The 17,488-nt window shown below is 39.9% G+C and overlaps 1 protein-coding gene across 1 annotated transcript in view; it reads left to right on the top strand.

Annotated features, from left to right (window-relative positions):
- The first annotated feature begins 3,313 nt into the window (after positions 1–3,313).
- LOC146624132 (ryanodine receptor 1-like) overlaps positions 3,314–17,488 on the top strand; it is a 55,076-nt gene continuing 40,901 nt past the window's right edge. Inside the window, exons 1-32 of the mRNA XM_085364474.1 lie at positions 3,314–3,461; positions 7,701–7,820; positions 7,911–8,009; positions 8,144–8,164; positions 8,325–8,399; positions 8,491–8,569; positions 8,657–8,769; positions 8,852–8,951; positions 9,025–9,121; positions 10,334–10,408; positions 10,511–10,667; positions 10,772–10,936; positions 11,020–11,141; positions 11,260–11,446; positions 11,567–11,702; positions 11,828–11,923; positions 12,139–12,257; positions 12,387–12,520; positions 12,617–12,858; positions 13,536–13,728; positions 13,846–14,062; positions 14,135–14,239; positions 14,338–14,441; positions 14,525–14,608; positions 14,713–14,872; positions 15,308–15,455; positions 15,582–15,787; positions 15,867–16,041; positions 16,125–16,333; positions 16,424–16,782; positions 16,884–17,013; positions 17,208–17,368. Of these exons, the coding sequence (XP_085220600.1) occupies positions 3,414–3,461; positions 7,701–7,820; positions 7,911–8,009; positions 8,144–8,164; positions 8,325–8,399; positions 8,491–8,569; positions 8,657–8,769; positions 8,852–8,951; positions 9,025–9,121; positions 10,334–10,408; positions 10,511–10,667; positions 10,772–10,936; positions 11,020–11,141; positions 11,260–11,446; positions 11,567–11,702; positions 11,828–11,923; positions 12,139–12,257; positions 12,387–12,520; positions 12,617–12,858; positions 13,536–13,728; positions 13,846–14,062; positions 14,135–14,239; positions 14,338–14,441; positions 14,525–14,608; positions 14,713–14,872; positions 15,308–15,455; positions 15,582–15,787; positions 15,867–16,041; positions 16,125–16,333; positions 16,424–16,782; positions 16,884–17,013; positions 17,208–17,368 (4,436 nt within the window). The 5' untranslated portion in view covers positions 3,314–3,413. The remainder of the gene's footprint in view (positions 3,462–7,700; positions 7,821–7,910; positions 8,010–8,143; positions 8,165–8,324; positions 8,400–8,490; positions 8,570–8,656; positions 8,770–8,851; positions 8,952–9,024; positions 9,122–10,333; positions 10,409–10,510; positions 10,668–10,771; positions 10,937–11,019; positions 11,142–11,259; positions 11,447–11,566; positions 11,703–11,827; positions 11,924–12,138; positions 12,258–12,386; positions 12,521–12,616; positions 12,859–13,535; positions 13,729–13,845; positions 14,063–14,134; positions 14,240–14,337; positions 14,442–14,524; positions 14,609–14,712; positions 14,873–15,307; positions 15,456–15,581; positions 15,788–15,866; positions 16,042–16,124; positions 16,334–16,423; positions 16,783–16,883; positions 17,014–17,207; positions 17,369–17,488) is intronic.

Here is a 17,488-nt window from a genome sequence, read left to right as displayed (position 1 = left end):
AAACTACGCTAAGGTGCTAAGCTAAGCTAGCAGGAAGCTCAATATGACGCGTCTATATACGGTCTCTACTCACTAAGCTGGGATTTAGGTTAGCCACCAATGATAGTACTCTGTGCAGTATGCTGGCTAATAGAATAAAATGGAAAAATACTGTGCTCATATAGATGCAAGTGATTAAAAACTGTTGGTAGCTCTTACCTGACTTTGCTCTATGTTTTGAAATGAAGAGGGAACTATTTTACCGACGCACGGTTTTCTTCTTCTATCCGATTGTTAAGTGCTGTCGTGACGAATCCTACTTCCGGGCCTAAAGTAGTCTGCGTTTAATATGGCTTTTGTGTTGTTAACATGTTTAATGTTTTGTATTTTCTTCTATTTAATCTCAAAAAGCTCCTAAAACAGTCAGTGATCACTGTTGACCTCCCTCGGCTTTTATTACCGCTAATCATTTATTTAAGCTCAGTTTTTAAAACCTTAGGATGTAACAGCCCAGCCCATGCAGCAGTACATGAATGACTAACCTCGTATTGTGGATGGATTATCTCAGTTGTTCTCCTGGCTGAAGTTTGATTCTTTTACAGCATCCTGCCATGCGATTACATTTGTTCCTGACCACCGAGAATCCTCACGTTAACTTTTATAGAGTGGAAAAAAGTTAGCTTGTTTATGTCTGTGAAGATTCTCAGTCATCCAGGTCATCGTAGTCAAAGGAGCTTGCAAAGAAAAGCGTCTGGACTTCTTTAAGTTACTTGAAGACGTTTCGCCTCTCATCCGAGAAGCTTCTTCAGTTCTAAGGTCAAATGGTGGAGAGTCCCAGATATAAACCTAGTGGGAGTGTCCCCCCACAGAGGGACAAAAGGACCCCCTGATGATCCTCTAATCGCCTGAGCCAAGGTGTGAAACTGGGTGTGGGTCCCAATCAGCCAGAGTTTCGGGTGAGTTCATTGTGAAACCTGGCCCCACCCTATCATGCGAATTCCTGAGATCAGATGGCCCAGGATGTGAGTGGGCGTTAAGGCGTCTGGGAAGGGATCTCAAAACTGGATTATAGATGGCAGACAGTTGGTGTCGTAAACCACCGCCTCTGTTCAAAGATGGTCGCTCACAGTGGACATAGATGGCTTCTTTCACTCCTCTTTCAAACCATCTGTCCTCTCTGTCCAAAATGTGAACATTGGCACAAAGGACACTCTTTCGAGGATGCCAATGTTCACATTTTGGACAGAGAGGACAGATGGTTTGAAAGAGGAGTGAAAGAAGCCATCTATAATCCAGTTTTGAGATCCCTTCCCAGACGCCTTAACGCCCACTCACATCCTGGGCCATCTGATCTCAGGAATTCGCATGATAGGGTGGGGCCAGGTTTCACAATGAACTCACCCGAAACTCTGGCTGATTGGGACCCACACCCAGTTTCACACCTTGGCTCAGGCGATTAGAGGATCATCAGGGGGTCCTTTTGTCCCTCTGTGGGGGGATACTCCCACTAGGTTTATATCTGGGACTCTCCACCATTTGACCTTAGAACTGAAGAAGCTTCTCGGATGAGAGGCGAAACGTCTTCAAGTAACTTAAAGAAGTCCAGACGCTTTTCTTTGCAAGCTCCTTTGATTAGCTTGTTTATATTATACTAACATAGCTGTGTCGCTAGCGGTCACATAGCACATCATTATATACCAGCTAGCCCAACTTCAGTAACCCTACAAACGTCACTGCTGTTTAGTTTCCTGTCTTCATTTATGCTGGAAGTGATAACATAGCTGTACGCTTTAATTTGTTTCCAAAACCCCGCAGTCAGGACATGCTATATTGTATTTAGATAGAAGCTAGCGAGCTAACTCCCTGCTAACTTCTAACTCCGTTAAATGTCATAAATTCCATTTTTATGGATGCCTGGATGTTAAACTCAATTGTTACACCTGGTAGAGCAGAACGCTGATCATTTTATTAAAGATGAAAGACTTTAGACAGTTTTTCAACTCTCAGTAATGCCATAGTGATGTTTGATATATGGACCTGCAGCGGAGTTTAGGCCCAGACACGGCTAGTGACGTCACACTGAACAACCGGATTGCTATTTAATGACATACTCGCCCCCGAGGTTTTGCCGCCCTCTAAAGGAAATTAGTAAGTATGTGCTTGGTATGTAGCTGTACCAAACATAAAACTTAATAACTTTGCCGAATTGTAATTTCAATAACATATTTACTGTTATTCATTATTTGTGCAGAATTAGCTGTCTAATTTTATGGAAATGTTCGAATTAATAGTACGGCTTATAAAATCGTCTGGGTCTAATTTTATTGCATGCAGGTAAGGAGTTTTCTGTTCCACCCAAAAATTTAAAAATGACTCTAACACAATAGTTGTGTAAATTACACCTGTCCTGAGGCAAAATGTAAACCTATTTGTTGAAAAAGTAGATCCAAAATATTCTTTAAAATACAAATTAGCTCTTGAGAACTCCCGCAAAATGGCGTTTTTCTCTTGCTAGTCAAATTGCATGGTAAATATGACAATTATAATAAGTTATAAATTAACTATTATGGTTTCAATACATAACTCTTATAATTGTTTCAGTCTAATTTGTGACTCACATCTGTGCAATCCTTTCACTGAAACCTGTTTAGTCTGGAAAAAGAAGTGACAAAACACATGGTCACGTGATGTGCTAACAAAGTTTAGTCCTGTTTGACATATTTTGTATTTTTCCAATCTTTTATGACCAGTTTGAATGTGCTACTGTAACCAATGTAACGCTCATTTTCCACAAGGCTAATTCATTTCAATTTTTATTTATCTATATAACTGCATTCTTTTCACAGTCCCTAACATTCCATGGTTAACATCTTTTTCTTTGAGATTTTTTATGGTTTATTTATCATTTTCTTTAAATACATAACAGCTAATTATAAAATAAAGGGTATGGGGTTTATTTGTAAAGTTTATGAAGCCTAAATTGTATTCTAGTTGTAGACTAACCCAACAGATAAACACTTAACATAATTGTATCTCCCCTGTAACTTGTGAAGATCCCTCCTATTTATTGAACATAAAGAAGGAGAAAAGAAAAAAAATAATGGCAAAAAAATAAATAAGGGGTCATGTCTGATGAACTCTTGTCTAACTTCTTCCTGATTTATATTCAGTTTTTATTATAGTGTCCTTGCATTGATATATGAACATGTGAAATGCTGCTTCAGTTTTTGCTCCACCTCTTTTTGATGCTGTAATCAACAGTCAATCCCTCTGCCTCATAACTCAGCCCGGGAGAGGCAGGAGACACACTCTGTCCTTCAGAAGTCTTCACCAACATTGTCCTGCCATATGTGGCAGGCACAACAAGTGGCAGAGCTGTGAAACCAACACTTTCTCATTTCTCTCAAAGGTTTTGCCTTTAATTCCTTGGGAGGATGGCAGAAGGTGCAGATGGAGAGGAAGAGATTCAGTTTCTGCGTACAGTGAGTGATGCTCCTTATCTGTTCTCGATTAGTTGTCAACTGTTGGTAAACTTATTCATCAACAATGAATGGTAGTGGCTATGCTTGTCCATGATGTGGTTGCTTTATAACAGATAGTTAGACAAGCGTTCAGTGTGTTCGGTAGCTTTCTTTACATAGCACAGATAGACAGGCACAGGTGGCTGGTTTTGTTAGCATTGTTTCCTATTTATATCCCATCGGCTACTTGATATACAACTGTTTTGTCACAGAGAAGAAAATGTCTGGTGCCAGTTGACAGTTAACACGTAGACATATCGGTCTCATCGTCCCATTCCCACTGGCTTTATGGCAATGTTTATGTTTTGTTATTTAATTGGCTATAGAGCCACAAGAACTGATTCATGACTCCCGTGTGATACAGAGGCACGAAACATCAATTGTTACTTCTTCCCGTTGCACTTTCATTTTATTTTTGCCCAGTATCCTTCAAGATTAAATACTTCTTTAGTCCTGTGACGCCTACAGAATAAATAAATAAAACTCAATGCTCTTCTACCAGTTGAAAGATTGCAGTTTTCCAAGCATGAATTGCTTAATTATTGATGATCATTATCACATTATGAAGTGTATCTCTTTTTTACTGCTGTGTGGATATAACTGAATCCCACTCAGACATTGAATTTTGTTTTGTTTTTATTACATTACAAGGTTTTTAGTATATTTTACTTAAAATTTCTTACATAATTGACTGTACTATAGTTATATCAAGTATTTAGTTTAAACAAGTTTATCTCTGCTACAGTACTCTCTGCTGGGCTATCAGATTTCCTTCTTAGATCTCTGGGCCAAAGCTGACTGCAGAAGGGCATTGTGGCCTTGCAATCAGACAACTCAATGTAACACTCTTTATTTGGATGGTCCGTATATGTTGCACTTGTTTAACATAGTGGTTGAACATGTGCAGTGTAGTAACTCTAGCCTTCAAAATAGCACAAACCAGATGCTGATTATCCATTATCCTGTGTTATGAGAATTTCTCATCTTTGCAGTTTTTTTGTTCCTTCTTGATTAAATGTGTGTGTTCTGCAGTCTGCTACTTTGTGTTTAAACAGGTGCCCTTAACAGATAATTGGAACAATGTGAACTCTTTGAAATTTAAATGCGTTTTCTTGTAAATATTTTACCTTGCAGCTGCTATACATAATTCTAAGAAGCACACATTTTCACTTGACATTGTCTCTCGCCTTGAAACAGAGCACTAAGTAAAATATGTCAACAATGTGACACTGTCAGTCTGCTGCTTTTCGTCTTGAACTCAGCTGAGGTCTAAATTTACTGCGTGAGGATTAACAGTTTCAAAGCTTGGCCCATTTCAGCACCTGCTTACTTCAGTCCATTTGAGAACTGCATTACTACAGTAGTGCTAGCTCTTTAGTGGAGTGTTTTACCACTACGTTTTCAAAGAGAAGTAGAGAAGCTAAACCGACAACTGCCAAGGTTCACTGAGATATAGCTGTCACTGTCACTGTAGCTGAACTTTGGTTGTTAAAATGAAGGCTGTGACACATCAGACAGAAGTGCTTCCTAGACCGAATAGTTTCAGATTAAACCAAAAGTGAAGTAAAACCATCCACAACTTCACCCACACAGCCAGGCAGAAACTCATCCTTCTAAAAGGAATAATAAGCATAATAATTCTTTATGTGTCTGGAGAGGATTCTTTGACTGTTGAGTATTTTAGAAACTGCTGACCTAAGGGGATTTTCCCACCATCTGTAGGGTTTACAGAGTGGTCCAAAAAAGAAAGAATATCCTGTGAGCAGTAGTTCTGCCAGCAAAACTGTCTTGCTGAGGAGACTGCTTTGAGCTGATAGGAGAGTAACAGTAACTCAAATAACCATTCATTACAAAAGAAGATGCTCTTCTGCATGTAGTATACTGAACCTAAAAGAAGATCGGCTATAGTGGAAGAAGACCACACTGTGACTCTTAGCAGGGCAACGTGCCATATCACGAAGCTCATATAAAAAAAAGCTCATATCATCTTAGTCTGGTTTCCTGTGTGACAGTGAGTTACTTGTACTCAAATTGTCTCCACAGTGACCAGATCATCAATCCAGATTCACATCATAGAAGTGCAGCCAACAAATCCACGGCAACTGTGTGATGCTATCCTGTCAATATCGACCAAAATCTTTGAGGAATGTTTCCAACACCTTCCTTGAATCCATTACATGAAGAATTAGGGCAGTCCTGAAGGCAAAAGGGGGAGCAAACTGATAACTGAAGTAGGGTGTACCTAATAAAATGACTAGTGAGTGTAGGTATATTACTACATTGAGGGGAAATGCATAGTAGCTGCCCTGATCAAAACTGCTGTTGTGACCCTGCAGGGTTCCCGTAGGACTGTCAGTTTATGAAGGCTCTATAATATTTTGGTGAACGGTCTTTAAGGTCGTCTGCAAGATGTACAGTATTTTTTGCTTTAAAGTTGTAAATGACAGACTTGACTTGACTATGCCAAAGGTTAAAGATATGAAAAGACTGTGATCAGATCATAAAATTAATTGACAATAATAAGACTGTATTTTTATGTTAATATGATATTACGTTATAATTATCTTAAAGTCATGCTAAAACTGAGTAATATAAAAAAAGAAAACGTAGAATTACAGTGTTAGAGCTGCATTTTTTCTGACAATCAATAAACTCCTTTTAGTGTTCTTTGTTGTAAGCATGTGCTATGATTAAGGGGGAGAAAGAAATTTAGCAATTTTTAAGTACAGCGGTGTGTGAAATTTTGAGTTGTGTTGCCTCAAAGTAAGGTTTTATATATTTCTCTCCTTTGAAAACATGAGTAATTGCGTTACTGAACAAGTGCAATGTGGGGAGATTTTCTTCCTGGCTGTCAAATCCTAAATATCTTTTGCTTTCCAGAAAGGGATGTGTGAACAGCAGGTGCAGCCGCCTGAAATAGATAACTGTGCTGGGGTCTCAGAGCCAAAGGAAGGGGCTTAGGCATCTGTGGCCAGTGACATGCACTGAAAAGTAACACAACACAGAGGCTCAAACTTGGGGAGTAGCTTGAAAAATCACATTTTATTGCAGGTTGATTCATTTGTCTCAACTTTATTATTCATGTTGTTAAGCAAGTTGTTTGTTAAATTAAACAGTACATACCTGTGCTACAGTGTTGTTCAGCCTGTTTGTGCTGTTGACCATTAAATTAAAAGGACACGATGCTTTTATAAGGTGTAACAGCCATATAAATGCTTAAAGTTACCCATTTTAAGTATTTTTGCACCAATAACACCTCATAAAAACATGTACTTAATACACTTAATACTTTATACTTAATATATGAAGTATAAATCAGCTTTTGTAGTTAAAAATGCTTTAATAAGAAATTCTAGCCATGTAAAGGCGAAAAAAAACCAGGCCATTTTAGCCTGTTGCCAGGTGGTTACTAGGCAGCCTGATGGTGTTAATAGTATATTTTATCGTGTGTAACTGAGGTTTATGGAAAGAAATTAGCTGCAATTGTTGTATAAAAAAGATACTACATTTGTTCTATACGGTGTTAAAAGTGATTAAAAGCAGGTTATTTTAGCCTGCTGCTAGGCAATATGATGATGTCATAAAAACCGATATAAATAAGAACTCATGATGCACCTATGTGCCAAGTGTGGTTGCCCAACTCCTGATGGTGTAGGAGGAGTTGGGAGTGAAAGCAAAGAAAAGCATACATATAGATATAAATTTTTATATAGTGTTAAAAATCATGCATTTACATTACGTTGCTTCTTAATATGTTTGACACCTCTTGTTTTGGTTGTTACGTCACTGTTTATAAATATAGTACAGTCAATATGGACCGATCGGGGTGACTAATTAAAAGTTAAATATGCTTACCCATGAAAAGTAAGATGCACCATGAAATCTAAGATTTGCTTAAATGCATGTGAGGTTATAGATGTCTGTTACATCAATACCAGAACACTAAACTAGCTGTTACTAGCATAACTGAAAATTAGGTAATCTCAAAAGACAGAATGTGGTGTATGCTCATTTGTAATATTTTTCTACATAAACAAAAACGTTTCAGAATAAATGGTTAATCTGAAACACTTTGCTTTTGTAATTGTCCGTTTGAAATCCAAACTATTCTTTGATTCAAAGGCTATTTTGACAGACCCCTCTGTGCATGTTTTCCTGTCAAAATGCCTACTCTGCTTCAAGCTTATTTTATCCTTGTAGGATGACCATGTAGTGCTGCAGTGCACTGCATCTATTCTTAAGGAACAGATCAAGCTGTGCCTGTCATGTGAAGGTTTTGGAAATCGTCTGTGCTTTCTCGAGACCACATCGAATGCTCAGGTATTTAAAGGACACAATGCAATGATATAACTTCTTTGAGAGCTTGCATTGCTGCTGTTCACCAAGCTGACTGGTTGTTGTGTCTTTCAGAATGTCCCTCCAGACCTCGCCATCTGCTGCTTCATTTTGGAGCAATCCCTGTCTGTGCGAGCATTACAGGAGATGTTGTCCAACTCCTCTGTGGATGAGGTAAGATTTAGAGGTTACAAGGTTACACGTGATATAGTACATACAAGTTCTTTGATTTAATCATTTGCTGCAATCAACTTATATTCACGTTGTTTCTTTTCTAACTTTATACATCTCCCACCTGCCAACCATAGGCAGTCGATTTGGACAAATGGGTAGGTTTGCTCAGGTTTCCTTTTGTCCAGTACTTAAATCTGAGTTTTCAGTGTGTCATAATTTATTGAAGTTGTTTCTGATAACCTGCTCACAATATTACAATCAACTTATCTCATTAATACATTAACCACTAAATCTTCTTCTACCTTCTCCACTCAGTCGTCACAAGGTGGGGGTCATCGAACCCTCCTGTATGGACATGCCATCCTGCTGAAACACACCCACTCCAGCATGGTGAGTACATTTGCAGTTACCGTGGTTGCTTTTCCATCATATCGTCTTCTTAAAGCTGATTGGAAGCGTTATCTCTGTCTTTCCACTGCAGTACTTGAGCTGTTTGACTACGTCGCGCTCACTGACAGACAAACTGGCTTTTGATGTGGGCTTGCAGGAAGACTCCACAGGTGACTACGAACATTTTTGCTCAACATGTCCATCAGACTCCGATCTAGGTTTTTTTTTTTTTTTTAAAATCTTTATATCCACTACAGGAGAGGCCTGCTGGTGGACCATCCATCCAGCCTCTAAGCAAAGGTCTGAAGGAGAGAAGGTCAGAGTCGGAGATGACCTCATTCTTGTCAGTGTTTCTTCAGAGCGATACCTGGTAACCACGACTGCGTTTACTTGCATCAAAAGTCAGAGCTTACAGTCTGTATTACTAATATTACCATCTGCACTCTTTGCAGCACCTGTCCTATGCCAGTGGTGATTTAATGGTAGATGCTTCCTTCATGCAAACTCTGTGGACCATGACCCCTGTAATGTCTGGATGTGAACTAGCTGAAGGTATGTAATTTTCTTTCTGCTAAAAACAAAACAAAACAATAAACCTAATCCTAACCTAGCTCTTTGTCTCTAGGTTTTCTGACTGGAGGGTATGTGCTCCGGCTGTTCCACGGTCACATGGACGAGTGTTTGGCAATCCCAGCAGCTGATCAAGGGGATGACCGGCACAGGTGACCAGTGTCTTTCATGGCAGTACATGCAATCCGATATTGACTACATAAATACCAAACTCGTAGGTTTTAATTGTTTTAGCTTTACAAGTCTGTATTTCTGTCACAGACTTTTTAAAATGTTTTTAGGGCTTGCTGTTTTTTAGTAGCGTGTGGTGTTATAAGACTGTATTGAAAGCACCAACGTGGGTCTTTCTTATGGCTAATGTTAGCTAGCATTGTCTCAAAACTTTTGCGAGATCTCGCAAAAGTTTCATACATCTCCGAAAACATCGGAGCACTTTTGCAAATATGTGATGTCTTGTAAACCGAGCAGATATCTGACGTTTACACAACTACATTCACGCCTCAAAATATCTTAAAAGTGTATTTTGTGACCCAAAAAGAGTAATATTACAACTAAGTAGCTGCCGCCATTGTTGGAATTCAACTTTTGCGAGATCCTGAGTTAGTTTTTGCGAGATCCCGAGTTTGTTTTACGAAATCTTGCAAAAGTTTCGCCCCCTGCGGGGCTCCGTACATATGTGAAGTTTTGCTTGTCATCCATTGCTTCGTCTTTGACAGATGGTCAATCCAGGTTCTGGTTGCCTAGGTAATCCTCTAAACTATTTACTACCCAGCCAAATGCCAATCAATGGTATCATGTGTTCTTATTGGTAGCCTCTTAAATTCCTGGTCTCAAAGTTGACCAAAAATGTAAATACAGACTGCCTATCTCCCGTCTCTGACTTTCAGTGGTCTTTGGTTGCACTGTCACTGCTAGTTGCTTCCTGCGTGGATGCCCCTTTACAGTCTATCGTGTGCTGGAAAAAGCTTTTGTTGTTAGGGAGCTGCTTTTAGGGTACTGGGGCAAGGTATTGATGAGTAGGAATAAATGTGGCATCCATTGTATAGGCAAATTTGAGCACCTTTAATATAAATCAGTCCACAGTCAGTCAGAGGAAACTTGGATTGTGGGAACTTCAGTCAGTTTTAACATTTCCCTTTAAGTGTAGTTTTTACGTGTTGGCAATAGTAAAGCATTTACATGAAAAATATTACACTTTAAAATTGCACTATGAAGTCAAGACCGCATTGGAAGCTCTTAAACTGTCATACTGTGCACATGAACTAAAATGATTGCTGCATATAAGAAAAATCCTAATATTTTGGAATTTTCAAGCTTGAAATTTCCTGATGCACATTGCACATCATTGACTGCCATGTTTCCAGAGTTGCTCACTATGAAGGAGGGCCAGTATGCAGTCATGCTCGATCCTTATGGAGACTTGAGCCACTACGTATTGCGTACGTATGATGATTCCCTCGCAGGAATTACTTCATGTTGATGGAATGACTAGAGCGACTTCATGTTGTGGCTGAGGCTCATTTGTGTGTGCCCGTTGGTAGTTGGAGTGGAGGCCACATTAAGTGGGGCCAGTCTTTCCGGATACGTCACATAACAACAGGCCGATACCTTTGTCTGGATGAGGAGAAAGGACTTCTCTTGGTGGACCCAGAGAAAGCAAATTCCAAGATGTCAGCCTTCTGCTTCAGGATTTCAAAGGTTATTGTACAAAGTGAAATCTATAAAAGGCAGTGTCTGTCTCTTAGCACAAGTGTAGATATTCATAACAGTTTTGAAGGGAACACGTTTTATTTAAATTACAGGAAAAAATTGAAGTGACCCAGAAACGAGATGTGGAGGGCATGGGCATACCTGAGATCAAGTATGGAGAGTCCATGTGCTTTGTACAGCATGTTTCATCTGGCCTGTGGCTTACATATGCTGCTGTTGATGCCAAATCTGCACGTCTAGGTCCTCTGAAGAGAAAGGTAAAGCAGAAAGCATTTACTCTTCTATTTATGAGTGTTGAGTATATACTTATGTTTGAAGAACACCCATGTTTGATTCGTAGGCCATACTCCACAAAGAAGGTCACATGGATGATGCCCTCACGGTTGCTCGATCTCAGACTGAAGAGTCTCAAGCTGCCAGGATGATTTACAGCACAACAGGCCTCTTCAACCAGTTCATCAAGTAGCATTTTACATGTTATTTCAATCTTTTATATTAGTCATTTTCTTGTTTTTTTAAAAATATATGTCATATTTGTTGTGGTATTCTCATGTCTTCTGTATTCTCTTTATGTTCCCAGAGGACTTGATGCTCTAAGTGGAAAAAATAAATCTGCCAATGCCCCGTCTCTGCCTATGGACACAGTGGTGCTCTCGTTGCAGGATCTCATTTTCTACTTCCGACCCCCTGAAGAGGAACTGGAGCACGAGGACAAGCAGTTCAAGCTCCGCTCCTTAAAAAACAGACAGAACCTTTTTCAGGAAGAGGTTAGTTTGGATAATGAGAACTCACTTTTCATGAGAACAGCTGAATTCTGGATTAACATTTTATTTGATAGATTTAATTTTTGGTCAGTGCTTTTATTTCAGTTTTTATTGCTGTAACAGGGAATGATTACGCTTGTTCTGGACTGCGTTGATCGCCTCAATGTGTACAACACAGCAGCCCATTTCTCAGAGTATGCTGGGGAAGAAGCTGCTGAGTCATGGAAAGAGATTGTGAACTTACTGTATGAATTGCTAGGTATGTGCAGATGATGGTTTATTTCACTCGTTCACTGTTTTAGACTAATAATCATTAGTGTTACCACATTTGGACACTTTTCTTGTTTGTGAGTCTGTTGCATTTCTAATCTTTTCTTTGATCAGCTTCTTTGATCAGAGGTAACCGTGCCAACTGCGCCCTCTTCTGCGACAACCTTGACTGGCTGGTCAGTAAACTGGATCGTTTGGAAGCATCTTCAGGTATCTAGGACATGAATCTGTTTATTAGCTGATGGAAACTGGTTTTGTTTTATAACGACAGAGGGTTGATAAAACTGAACTTATTGTGCTGTATTCATTTGCATTTTTTTTTTCTGAGAACATATGCATTTACTATGTTGGTCTTCTGCAATTTAATATAAAGCCCAAAACTTTACAGTGTATTCATATATTGTCATATTTTTTTACGAGAATAGGAATCCTGGAGGTTTTATATTGCGTCCTGATTGAGAGTCCAGAGGTTTTGAATATTATTCAAGAGAATCACATCAAATCAATCATCTCTCTGCTGGATAAGCATGGACGCAATCACAAGGTCAGAAACGCTGCAACGATGTTTTCTGAGCATACTGCAAAAACCTGGAGCATGTGAACTTATTGCTCTCGACATACTTACTGTATAAAATGCAGTGAGTCTTAGATTCTATAAACCTTTTCCTGACAGGTCTTGGATGTGCTTTGTTCCCTCTGTGTGTGTAATGGGGTCGCTGTAAGGTCAAATCAGAATCTCATCACAGAGAATCTGTTACCAGGACGTGACCTTCTACTTCAAACTAACATCATCAACTATGTAACCAGGTGGGTCAGATTATAGTGAATGTTTCATCTTTGTTGATTTCACCAAAGTATCTAAACAACTCCTCTGACTCCTCCTTTATTGTAATCTTACCTCAGCATGAGACCCAATGTTTTCCTTGGAACTTGCGAAGGATCCACTCAGTATAAGAAGTGGTATTTTGAGGTGATGGTGGACCACGTAGAGCCGTTTCTTACAGCTCAGCCATATCATCTCCGTGTAGGTTGGGCTCTGACAGAGGGTTACAGTCCTTATCCTGGCGGAGGAGAAGGCTGGGGGGGTAACGGGGTTGGAGATGATCTCTACTCTTATGGTTTTGACGGGCTTCACCTCTGGTCAGGTAAAATCTACTATGGTTTATGGTAAATGTACACAGGATTGTTCATTTCCCTTCCAGCCTTTGTTCATGTTGTATTTTGACTTCCAGTTGCCCGATCCTTGTTTACTTAACCCTCTCGAGGCAGGCGTTGCCGATTTGCAACAGATAAAAACTAACAACCTGATTACCCCACATACATATTTTATGAGTTTGTTTTACTCAGAAGTACCGCTGCAGGACTTGGTTGTGCATTAGCAACAAAAAGTTTAATTTGAGCCTGAGAGGGTTAAAATTGATGTTTCAAAAACCTTGCCTTATTTCTAATCTTTTTCATAAACGTTTTGGTAGATTGTTCTTGGATATTAACAGAAAGTTTCCAAATAATCTTCCATTTTGGTTTTCTCTTAAAATCCAAGAGGAGTCTCCACAAGACTTTCATTTGTGCAGTCATGTGCAGCTCCTTATAGGAGTGGAAGAACACCATTCAGTTGTCTCTCTGGTGGCACTCCTATCAAGAGTCTAATGAAGGGAAGCAGCTTAATCCCTTATGTGAAAAACATCCCCATACACACACTTTCAGAAGTTTTTTGCATCTTCAGCACCAACTCTAGTGCAGACTTTTGCTTATTCGTCTTCTGTATGAATTTCGGAAATAGTAAACTGTAAAATATAATTTTACTCACTTTATGTGTCTGCAGGACGTGTTCCACGTCATGTCGCCACAACAAATCAGCACCTCCTGGCAGCAGAGGATGTGGTCAGCTGCTGCTTGGATCTGAGCGTGCCCAGCATTTCCTTTCGTATAAATGGCCATCCTGTTCAGGGAATGTTTGAGAACTTCAACCTAGATGGACTGTTCTTTCCAGTTGTGAGCTTCTCTGCAGGCATAAGGTAGGATATTGTGCATTTATCGAGTAGATATTGTGATTTTATTTATTAATAATTGCATTATAGGTATTTAAATAATTGTTTTGTAAACCAACTAATGTCATTTTTTTTCCCCAAAAGACTGCGATTTCTTCTTGGAGGTCGTCATGGGCATTTCAAGTTTCTCCCACCTCCAGGCTACGCTCCGTGCTATGAAGCAGTGCTACCCAGGGACCGTTTGCGGATCGAGCCCATCAAAGAGTATAAGCAGGATTTTGATGGCGTCCGGAATCTGCTGGGTCCAACTCAGTCCCTTTCACATACAGCCTTCACACCTTGCCCAGTAGACACTATACAGGTAAAATCCAGTTTTTACTGCTTTCATTTTCTTTTCTTCATGCTGTGCTGATTTATTTGAGTATCATTTCAGATTGTGCTTCCACCTCATTTGGAGCGCATTCGAGAGAAGCTCGCAGAAAATAGCCACGAGTTATGGGCTGTTACCCGCATTGAACAAGGGTGGACGTATGGACCAGTGAGTGATTCGGTCCTGGTTATGGTTCCCAAAGAACATATTGTTGTATACATCAGCTGTTTTGTTTTAAAAATCTTTGCACTTTTTGTTGTTAAAAGTTTCGTGACGATAACAAGAAGCTGCACCCCTGCCTGGTAGATTTCCAGAGTCTGCCTGAACCCGAGAAGAACTATAATTTAGCAATGTCTGGAGAGACACTGAAGTACGGTGAATTCTTCACTTAATTAACAGCACTGGGCTTTCATCTGTTTGTGTTTCTAATATTTTGTGTGATTCATTTCACAGGACTCTGTTGGCACTAGGCTGTCATGTAGGAATGGGAGATGAGAAAGCAGAAGAGAATCTCAAAAGGACCAAACTCCCTAAAACGTGAGCTACAAAAACATTAATAACCTTAACTTGTGAAGTTATTTTTATAACAATCTGTAAAGGCTCTCCAGGACCCATTTTGATCACATAGCATTGTTAATTAGATACATGCAGAGTAACGGATACAAGCCGGCCCCTTTGGACCTTAACCATGTCAAGCTGACTCCAAATCAAAACACTCTAGTGGAGAGACTGGCAGAAAATGGACACAATGTTTGGGCAAGAGACCGAGTCCGCCAGGGATGGACATACAGTATTGTCCAGGTACCACCATTCTTTCTATGGAGTCACAAAAATGATAATCATCATTATCATCATACTAGTATGGTTGTAGCATATGTCTCCTGATGTGTGTGTGTTCGCAATCTCCTCCCAGACGAATAAATCAATCCTGATGCCAACATGTCTGTGGCATCTATTTTCAAATATTTTATAGAAATTCCAAAATCATTTAGATTTGTGCACTTGAGAGATAAGTTAAGTAAGTAAGCAACAATTCTCCTAACTGACTCCAAATAAAATGCCAGATGTGTCACAATATAATGTTCCATATCATCGTACTATAATAGTCATAGCATATGCATGCTAGAATGCCCCCCTTCTCCCACGTGTAACACAGGGATTTACTAGTAATAATAATAAAAATAATTGAAATGTGTGTAATTATATTTTAATGTTTGGTATTATTTTTTTGTAAAGGACATTATGAACAAGCGCAATCCTCGTCTGGTTCCTTATAACCTCCTGGATGAAAAGACAAAAAAGACCAACAGAGACACGGTTTGTGCTGCTGTTCGCACTCTGATTGGTTACGGTTACAACATAGAACCACCTGATCAGGAGAGCAGTAAGTTTCCACCATTTAAAAGCAGTAAATCATGTTTTTAACGTCATCTTGGAAGATCCTTTATTAAAGAAATGTACAAGGTTTTTAATTGTTGAAGTGTTCATTAGTGGGTTTGTGCTTTTATAGGTGGACATGGACCAGGCAGCTCCCGTGGAGATAAAATCAGAGTGTTCAGAGCAGAGAAATCTTACGCTGTTACACAGGGGAAGTGGTACTTTGAGTTTGAAGCTGTGACAGTTGGAGAGATGAGAGTGGGCTGGTCCAGGCCCAATGTTCGTGCAGACACTGAACTTGGTGCAGATGAGTTGGCGTATGTCTTCAATGGCTTTAAGGTGGGAGACCATAGTTTCTACACTATGATGGGTGCCTACATCTGTCTGGTATTAAACTACAAAGTTATAATGTTTTTAGGCCCAACGCTGGCACATAGGAAATGAGCCATTTGGCCGTCAGTGGCAATCTGGTGATGTGGTGGGTTGTATGATTGACCTCACTGAGATGAACATCATGTTCACACTCAATGGAGAAATGCTGATCAGTGATTCGGGCTCAGAGATGGCTTTTAAGGATATCGAGATAGGAGAAGGTAGGTACAATAAAAAGTGAGTACCTTTGCACGTGTATTCCATGTTTCATGTGTGTGTTCATGCATGTTTCCAACACCTCCAGGCTTCATACCTGTGTGCAGTCTGGGCCTGTCTCAGGTTGGCAGGATCAACCTGGGTCAGAATGTCAGCAGTCTTCGATACTTTACCATCTGTGGCCTACAGGAAGGGTTTGAACCATTTGCTATCAACATGAAAAGAGACATTACCATGTGGTTCAGCAAGAGCCTTCCCCAGTTTATTCCTGTCCCAGCTGATCATCCTCACATTGAGGTACTGTACATCACCTGTTACAATGGTTTATTTCCACGCTGAATACGTAAATTCAAGATCACGATCAAGACCTGTTTGTCTGTGCACTAGGTGTCACGTGTTGACGGGACAGTTGATACCCCCCCTTGTATTAAAGCGACCCACAAAACATTTGGATCTCAGAATGCCAACACAGATCTGCTCTTCTTCAGACTCAGCATGCCAGTTGAGTTTCATGAGACTTTTAAAATCCCAGCAGGGACCACTCTTCTTACTCGCACTTTGACCATCCCTGAGGATGAAGTGTTGGAGGTGGACCCAGGCTCTGATTTTGAAATACTCAAAAAGTCTGCTACTCGCAAGGAGCAGGAGGAAGAGAAGAAGGAAACCTCAGTTCCTAAAGAGACGCCTGCTATCAAAAATGGAGAAAACGAGAAAGATGCCTCCACTGAGAAAAGCAAAAAGAAAGGGTATGGAATCACATAGCACCACTTTAGAAGTGGATGTGTCAAATCTATCGATGGGATACGGTGTTTGTGAGCGGTAGCGTAATTACTGTTGTTCTTTGCAGTTTCCTTTTCAAGGCTAAAAAGGCAGCGTTAATAACTCCAACCCCTGTTGTACCCACCATGCCCCGCTTAGTGGAAGATGTAGTACCAGATGACAGGGATGACATGGACATCATCCTCAATACCACTACAGTATGTCTGAACTTATGTAGTTATTATATTCATAAACGTATAAAGTTCATGCCTAAACTTGCCATTTATGGTGCTACTGCCAGTTTGTAATCATTAACAAACTATATAAGAAAACTGCCTTTTTTAACAGTGATGATCAGTGATTTTCACATTAAATAATTTTTGTGTGCTTCTTTTTCTCCTTCGCTCAACAGTACTATTACTCAGTACGAGTGTTTGCTGGACAGGAGCTAAGTGGCGTGTGGGTTGGCTGGATAACACCTGACTATCACCAGTACGACCCTCATTTCGATATCAGCAAAGTCAGAAATGTAACTGTCACTGTAGGTGATGACAAAGGCAACATTCATGACAGGTATGTTACTTATGGAAAGACCCCCCCCACCCACCCCCCCCACCCCCCCAAAAAAGCCTGTGTTTCCAATTGAATATGATAAACATACACAACTGGTTTCTTGGTTCTTCTTTGTTTTTA

This window comes from Diplotaxodon limnothrissa, linkage group LG10, assembly GCF_057381915.1.
Source record: "Diplotaxodon limnothrissa isolate DT_005_m linkage group LG10, D_limnothrissa_male_GT1.1, whole genome shotgun sequence".
Taxonomy (NCBI): domain Eukaryota; kingdom Metazoa; phylum Chordata; class Actinopteri; order Cichliformes; family Cichlidae; genus Diplotaxodon; species Diplotaxodon limnothrissa.
This window is presented reverse-complemented; position numbering and strand designations above follow the sequence as displayed.